Source organism: Pistacia vera, unplaced genomic scaffold (assembly GCF_008641045.1).
Source record: "Pistacia vera cultivar Batoury unplaced genomic scaffold, PisVer_v2 Contig15, whole genome shotgun sequence".
In the NCBI taxonomy this organism is placed as follows: domain Eukaryota; kingdom Viridiplantae; phylum Streptophyta; class Magnoliopsida; order Sapindales; family Anacardiaceae; genus Pistacia; species Pistacia vera.
In genome coordinates, this window is record NW_022195576.1 from 40376 (window position 1) to 49268 (window position 8893).

At 33.5% G+C, this 8893-nt stretch overlaps 1 protein-coding gene across 2 annotated transcripts; it reads right to left on the minus strand.

Annotated features, from left to right (window-relative positions):
• Nucleotides 1-2336: 2336 nt before the first annotated feature.
• On the minus strand, nt 2337-7668 carry LOC116124131 (BTB/POZ domain-containing protein At1g30440). 2 transcript variants are annotated; one of them, XM_031409840.1, is made up of 5 exons: nt 7090-7668; nt 6758-6836; nt 5751-5820; nt 3781-5007; nt 2337-3127 (listed from the first exon to the last, which is right to left on the minus strand). In XM_031409840.1, exons 2-5 carry the CDS (start codon nt 6814-6816, stop codon nt 2591-2593), a joined length of 1893 nt encoding a protein of 630 aa, XP_031265700.1. In that variant the 5' UTR covers nt 6817-6836; nt 7090-7668; the 3' UTR covers nt 2337-2590. The 2 variants fall into 2 exon arrangements, with proteins under 2 accessions (XP_031265700.1, XP_031265699.1); XM_031409839.1 differs by having other exon boundaries at nt 6758-7668.
• Nucleotides 7669-8893: the final 1225 nt, after the last annotated feature.

Genomic DNA, 8893 nt, shown 5'->3' on the forward strand with positions numbered 1-8893 from the left:
AGAAAAAAAATTTTAAAATACATAATTGAAAATAAAAACAATACAAATAATTTGAAAAACCTAAAATAATAAAGATAATTTAGAAAAAAATTTAAAACATAAAAAACAATAATTTTTTGAAAAATTCAAATAACAAAGAAGATTTAAAAATTAAAGCTTAAGAAATATAGAAAATTAAAAAAATATATAATTTTTTTTTGAAAAGTAAAAAATTAAAACCAAAAAATAAAAATAATAATTGGATGTTGGCAGCTTGATTGCCAACGAGGCGAAAAGTCGAACAATGATGGCCTGGCAAGGCTTGATCTAGCCACGCTGGGCTAGATCGGTGCCATGCCTGGCCAAAGAGGGTCCATCTTGCTATGCGTGGCTAGATCAGTGACAACTGTGGCCTTTGGTGTCATCGATTTGGCCATGCCAAGCCAGATCAATGTCGCATTGGCCACGACTTGTGTGGTATTTGTTGGATTTGGCCTAGAGAAGCCAAAAAGTCATCTAGAGTTTTTTAAGATTTAAAAAAAAAAAAATTGGTTTTGTAATTTTTTTTATCTTTTCAATGTTTTTTAACTTTTACTATATTTTTTGAAGTTTTTATTTAATTATTTTTGTAAGATTTTGTTAACTTTTTCATTTTGTTATCTTTTCTTTAAGGTTATGTATAATAGTTTATAATATTTATTTTGAAAAAATATTAAGGGTAAAAAAGTCAAGTAAACATTAATTTATGGACAAACTCGTAATACATTGGTCAGTTAGAGATTTCCATCCCAGTCAAGACCCTCAACTAACGATAGGGGTCTAAATGTACATTCCAAAATTTCTGCAGTTATAGGGGGTGTATAGAGTGTTAGCCCTGAAATGATATCACATATGTGAGACAATTGTATCCTACATGAAGCGATTAGATTAGGATTTAGGTTGAAATTTATAAATATATTAATCAAGATTGTAATGGCGGCCAAGTCACCATCCTTACGGTACCATATGACAATTATAAAGCAAATGACCTTGAATTAACAAATATTAGTGAAAGTTATTTTATATATTATCTAAAAGAATAGTAATTAGAATTTTTATTTAATCAATAGTTTCAGGATCATATAAGATTAGTTAAAGTGTTCGTAAACTGGTTTGGATATCCAAAGTCATAAAAAAAATATTATATATTATCATTATGTTATAAAATCTTCGTAATAACCTCATTTGTTTTATTAGAAAGAATAAATGTGGATTTAAAATTTTTGAAAAATAAAAAAAATAATTTGACCTTCTTATAGTATAATAATTTTGTACACTATTAATCATGATAAAATATTTGGGTCTGCCGGTAATTTGAAGACTGCTCCAATTTCCAAAGCCAAATCATTGTCACATCTATGTGCTTTTAACCAGACATTTAGATAATCAAAATCCTTATTATTAATTTGAGCACTTTTCCTCTACATTCCTTCTCTTTCAAGCTAAGCATGTAGTTTTGCTGACTTATAATTTATTCAAACTTTTGGGAATACTATTGTTATTATTCCCCAAAAAATTAAACAGTAAGGCTTCGTTTGATTCGTTTTTGGAAATATTATTATTAATATTCTCAAAAAAATTAAACAGTAAAATATTATTATTCCTAAAATATTATTTTATATTTTTTAATTTTTTTTAAATCTCCTAAATTTGATAATTTAACTAAACACCTTCAAATATTTTTTTTAGAAATTGCAAAAATACTCCGGCCACCCTCCGGCGGTGGTGGCCGGCTGTCCGTATTTAATGGGTGGATTGGAGGTGTTTTTGTTAACTTTTAATATTTTATTATAGAGATGTTTAGTAAATAAACAAACATAGGGGATATTTTTGTTAATTTTCAAATCCTACATCGTAATACCCGCCCAATTTAATTTTTTTTAAAAGATTATTCTAAAAACTATCAGAATAATGAACCAAACGGAGCCTAAAATATTATTCTATATTTTTCAATTTCTTTTAAACCTCTTAAATTTGTTAATTTAACTAAACACCCTCAAATATTTTTTTTAGAAATTACAAAAACACTTCGACCATTCTCTGACAGTGGTGGCCAACTGACCATATTTAATAGATGGATTGAAGGTGTTTTTGTTAACTTTTAATATTTTATTATAGGAATGTTTAGTAAATAAACAAACATAAGAAATATTTTTGTTAATTTGCAAATCCTACATCTTAATACCCGTCCAATTTAACTTTTTTCAAAATATTATTCTAAAAACTATCAAAGTTACATTATTTTGTGCCTCACTAAATCTGCTTCCACAGTTTTTCTTAAAGAAACGTAATTTGTGATTCAAATAAAGTTGTCTTTGCCTTGTTATACAAGCAATTAGAGAGGAGATCGAGTAATATTATATGAAACAAATTACACCATGATGTTCTGTCTCTCCATTTCAAATTTGAGATGATGAGAACTTGAAGATAACTATGGCACACAATTACAAGGTGATGGAACTTTTGGTTTTTGTGAAAAAAATATTAGAACTGGAACTACAAACAATAACAACTCTGAAACCTCGAGAAAAATTAATTATTGGAAATGGGGTGGGTGGTCTTACCCATCTGGTCACAAGTTTTTCTTGTGTTTTCCATGTCTTTCCTTCACCTTCTCAAGCTTCCCACTTCCATTATTCTGCTTGCTAACTGAGCCCTCTTGCGCGCTACACATCTGCGACTTTAATTTGAACCCGAATTTCTTTGAAACATTACCCCAAGTGCTAGAACCCTTTGACCGGCCCAACTTCTCAATCTCTTGCTTCATGCTTGAACATTCCTTTTCAAGCTCATAAACTCGCATCCTCATGTTATCCATTCCGACCTTCAGAACCTGGTTCTCCCTCACGGCTGATGCCCAGCCTCCCTCTTGCGAGCCAGCAAACCCACTTCTCAATGGCCTTGATCCATCAAGATTATCGGAAACAAGAAAGCAGCCGGCGATGGAAGTCCTGAGCTGTAGTTGCTCAAAGAACAAAACTTGGACAATTATCCTCAAGGGAAGCCTTTCATTTTGGGCGGCATGGGTGCAAGCTTCCAAGGATAGCTTTTGGCAGTCCATCAACCTGCAAAGTTGTTCTCTATCGGACTCTGCCAACCATGGGTGTGACTGCAAGTTTGACGACCACAAAAGATTAAAAGGCTTGAACTCATGGTGAAACTAAGTGTAATCAAGTACTTCTCAAAAAGTCCTATAATTTGATTCAAGGTTACATTAAAATCGTTTGCTTTAAGCCACTCACATATATTAAACCCCATTATTGTCATGTGCATTGAACATTAAGGTTAAGTCTCAAAGATCTTTCAACCACCTCCTTGAAAGCCGATGCCTGGAACACCTGGCATTCCTCTTAATGGGTATTAATAGCTAGAACTTCATTCACCGTTTCAACATGAAACAGAAGCAACCATATCCTATCTTCATTTGCAGACATTTGGGTTCTATAGGTTGACACAAAGGGGTAGCTCTCAGTTGGTTTAAGGCTTGAATGTCAGCTAGAATGACTTAAACTAAGAATAGTATGAAAAAAAAAAAAAAATTTGGGTAAGTAATTATAATTTTTTTGGGTAAGTAATAGTATGAAAATTGAATCATTTGTTGACTGTAATATATATTTAAGTTGGGCTTGGCAAATCTTGTTCTTTATTTAACACAAGCAATAATGTGCCCTCTAGATCAAGTTATATTCAGATGTCAATTTGAAACAATAACAGAAATCGCCGCAAATGCAATTAGCTATCCATATTAAGAAAGTGGTGTACCTTCAGATATATATCTATAGCCCGGTAAAGACCATCGTCCAAGGGCCTTGCATATTCAGGAACAGCAGCAGCAAGGGCCTGAAACTTGGGGAGCTTCAAATTAACATCAGGTGCAACCTCTGCAAGGTACCCGTCAATCAACTTGGCTACCATTGTAATTGGTGTCAATGAAGGTGATCCCATCAACTGGCCGTCGTCAACTGAACATGGAGAGGCACCACCTGTGATCTGATCCATAGCGAGGAAGTGGTCCAGAATCCGCTGCACACATTCAACATTGTAAAGTGTCTCCATGGAATAAGAGAAATTAGGCATCAAGAGATCTTCAAGAGTAGCTTGATCAAGCTGCATCCCAATTCGCTTTTCTAAATTGGATATGCATGAGAAGTTTGCTCTAAGTATCATGGCTGTTCGAAGTAGACCAAACAGAAACTTAGTTGGGACTAGACCCTTCTGCACCGGAAGTAACCGATCAATTTCTTCCAGTAAAACTTTTTGGTCTTCTTCTGATGGAGGAGTTGCCAAAGCCACAGGTGCTAGACGGGTGCTAGACTCACTAGTACCTTGACGCCGGTTCAGCCCAGGTAAGTATTTTTTGGCATAGAAAGTAAGGGACTCAGCAATAATTTCCTGTCTGATACCGCGAGATTCCATTACTGCAACCAACCTCTTATAGAGAGGTAAACTTAACAAAGATACATCCTCATACCACCAATCTGAAGTTGAATGTTTTGGTCTAGCCCCTGTACTTATCCCATTCCACAAGACACTCCCACCAGGACTCTGCATGGGCCCTCCGTGCTCCACTACAGGCCAACCGAATAAATTTGGGTCAGTAGATGCCTTCATGGCTAGAGACTCAATGCACCTCTTTACAATATTAAGTTTTTCCGCATATGGAAGAATATCATCACAGGTTTGTAGTGCTTTTAGAGAATCTTTCCAATTCCGAAGGACAACTTGATTGAGAAAGGTTTCCGTTTGCATAATAAGGTTACCCTCCCCATATTCCTCCGTCATTTCAAGAACCTCAGCTGCACACCGCAGGTATACAACATTTGAAGCAGTCAGTTCCAGTTTAACACCATAACAGAACTTAGCCACAAGTTCAAATGTTTTGGCTCCACCAGGGACGTCAGGGAGGTTTATGACACATTTTTCTTCTGATTCTTCAGATGATTTTGCTATCAATCTCTCCAAAACCCCACTTCTAGAAAGCAAAGGGAACTGCATAAATGGAGAGAAAAGATTTAGGAGATTAACGACACTGCACGGAGTTGACTGCCCATGGGAAAGACATGGGAAAGGAAAGTGCAAGAAAATCATAAGCTATACAAAATGCAGCAGGCTGACTCTAATAAGACTAGCTTGCAGGTTGACAGTCCCATTTTACACAGTGTAGTTCAGCCCATTGATGACATTACCATAAGTTTGAATAGCAGATAGTTTAATCAGGTCTTATACAAGGCCATATCATCATAACATTTCCCTGCCAAACTACCGAAAGTCTCAACTACAACGTTCAATGACATTATAACACGTTTAAAGTTAATAATAAAAAATAAGAAAATTATATTTAATAAAAATAAATAAATAACTCATATCACATGGCTCTGGGCAACATCTCATAGGCCATAAAGAACAATAGATAAGGTTTAACAAATTGAGGAAGAGCAAGTACAAACATGATTAACAAACAAATTACATAAAATATTGTAGAAACTTAATGGACTAGATTCAACCATGGAAACATAATTTGGTTTATAAACAAACCAAAGACAATATATTTAGTTTATGATATTTAGTTTATGACCTCCATTGGGTACACAGAGAAGAAGCAGCAATATACTATTTCTCAAATCAAGAAAGCAAATGATGCTAACATTTATAAACTACCAAGTGAGTGCATAGATGCAAAAATTAAAAGAAAGAAAGAAAAATTAGCTATAAGGATGAAAGACATATGTTACCTTGTGGAGATGAAAGGACATCTCTCCAACTTCAACAACAACATCACTCGGAAGACCAGTTGTGCAGAACCTATAACAATACATGTCAAGAAGGATCGTTATTTAGGCGCAGAACAATATGCATTACACACATGAAGCGTGAAAAACTAAGGAGCTGGGTACACTCATTAGAAGAAGAATTGTTTCTCATAGATGGTTAACATTTGTTAAACAACAAACTTTCTCTAAAACTAGACAATAAAATAAATCTGGTATCGAAGAAAATACACAGAATCCTATAACATGGTCTTGGAAACCAAGTTTGATGGGTATTTATAATGTTGGTTTTGAAGTGGATGTGTTTGTGATCAAGTAAAAAGAAATAACAAAATTTTCTTCTATTTCCCATGACACATGGTTTAAGAAGCTGTGTTTCATACATTGTTTCAAGAAATTAGGAGACTTTTCTTAAACTTTAATGCTTAAAATCATATTATGTATTAGAAGAATCAAATCAAGAATCATAGAAGTAGTTAGACTATCCTTAAACTAACCGATTTGTCTATCACTTTCCAAGCAGAAGCAATGTTTATTACTCGGTTAGTAGATCCATCAACCTCAAGTAGTTGAAGCATTCTTCCCACAATCCAAAGAAAAATTAATAACACTTCACCTAAATCTACCTCATTTTCAATGGCATACAAAATTTCTCCTCAGCAGCCAAATTTTAAACTTTAGATTGAAGATAAAACACACTAATTTCTTTAGGAAAATGCACGTGCAGGTAAGCTTTCACTGTCAACATAAAAGTTATTACTAAACCCACCACATCAGAAACACACCCAAATTTGGTAAGTTTGTGTTGATAAGGATAACACTAATTTACGCACACAGAAATTTAAATCAGTAACAACTTCAACAGTGATAGGAGATGAGCATAATTGACTAAAACTCAAAGCAAAATTCAGCAAATTAAAACTAACAGAGAAAATACATCACAAAGAGAACAAACTTATGGAGTTTCATACCAGGCCTGCCCTTGCCGTTGAAAGGCATCAGTTTTAGATCCCAGTTTCATACAAGCCATAATTTTTATCACAATGCAAGCTGAAAAATGTCAACAACTGGGCTTCAAATAAAGAGCTGCGCAAAAGAAAAACCCCCCCCCAAAACAGCCTCTTAAATCCCTGTCTCAAACTAAAACACCAAAACCAAGCCAAAAAACCCACAAACCCAGTTAATTATTATCTTCAAAGCACCACTCTCAAGCCAAAATCACCCACAAAAACCTCCTCAAACCAACCCAAATTCCTCAAACCAAATTAAAAAATTTCAAAATGTAGCTTCTTCAGTGACAAACCTGACCAATCTGCACCAAAAACTTCCCCCAGAATCTACCAGTAGCTTCAGAAAGTTAATAACTTTCACAAACCCACCTCTGATCCTATGAAATTAAACCCCAAAACCACTCCAAATAAGACATACCCACTTCAAAAAAAAGCACTCAAACAACCAAATCTCAGTCCAAAACCACCTAATTTCCAAATTAGGTCAACGATTTCAGGTTGCTCCGCTCCACTCCACTCCAACTCTCAACCTCACCAAGAAGAATCTTTTAACTGAAACTTAAAAAAGAACCCAAAAGGCCAAAACCACTCATACCCATTAAAGAAAAGAAGCAACTAAGCCACTGAAATGGTCCTAAGATTCAATAAATAATCAATTCCAGGATACCCCATGGGATAATAATTAGAAAAAAGAAAGGCAGAGAAGTTGAAAAACTGAAGAAGGGTAATTAGTGGGACGTCTGAAACCAAGTCTCACACATGCATAAAAGTGGGACCATTTGGCTTGAAACACACTCATTGGTTTTCTTGAACTCAGCTTCATTTCATTTCATCTTTAAACTAAAATAAAACATGAACAGTAATGGTGAGGGTTTGACTGGAAAAGAATGAGAAATTTTTTAATGGTGATGACAAGCTTTGAGGTTACAGCAACCTGCTTTGTCCAGCTAGGCCATGTGGGTTCGTTACTTAGCTTTGGATTTCTTACAAAATTTTTAATTAAAGTGGATTATAATGCACGTAAGATTCATGTTCTTGTGGGATTTCAAGGACAAAAAGAATATTAATTAAAGATTAGAGAAATATTAACAAAATGAAAAGATAAATTTTGGCCTAATTATAACATAATCCGCTTGTAGAATTTAGTAAATAATTTATTTTAAATAGTAATGGATATAATTTTGTTGAATTTATTGTTATTTAGACGAGTTAATAAATTAAATGTTATTCTCTATTAAATGACATTTTTTTTAGATTAAAAGAAAAATGACACAAATTTTATACAGTATGTTTCAATAAACTGACATATTTACCATTCCAAAAAGACTTTTCATGTAACATATGATTAATTTTGTTTTGTGCAATTTATATGTATAGACTATAGTATTACTCGGTATTTAATATTTTATACAATAATAATATTTATATCATTTTATATGAATTTGTCACAAATTAGTTGTCTAGTGGATGCAAATCTTGTTATACCAAAAGTTTTCCATGTGTTATTAATTGAATTAAATATAATAATTTTGGGAAATCTTGATTTAAGGAAGAACGTTGCAAGAGTAATCAGAGGTGATTAAATTATGTTTCATGAAAGAGTTGGGGTGGGGACCAAAGACACAGCCTTTAAGACAATGAAGGGGTAAGTTTGGAATTTAATGTTTGAAGGAAACATCTTCAGTACAGGTTGGTTTTGTTTAATTTTGAGTAGAAAGTTGCGATGCTGTGGAACACAAACACAAATTTGCCGCTGGGACGGCACTTAAATTTGAATTGACCTTTTTGACCTGCTCTCCTGATTAAGTCAAAAATTAATTGGGTTGGGTATGGGAGCAAAATACAAATACTTAAAACAAATGAAATGTGTTAATCGAGTATGGATTAAATCAAGGAATTCATTAAAAACATGTTTTTCTATTTTCTTTTTATAATAAATTTTATATTAAAAATGTACTTTTGAATTATATTTCTTAATTTTCAAAATGTATAATATTTTTTACTGAATTTGATGTTATTCCTCATAACTACGTTCTCTTTCAAGCCTTTCAATTAATTAAAGAGACAATTGTGTAGTTGAAACCACTACTGGATGAC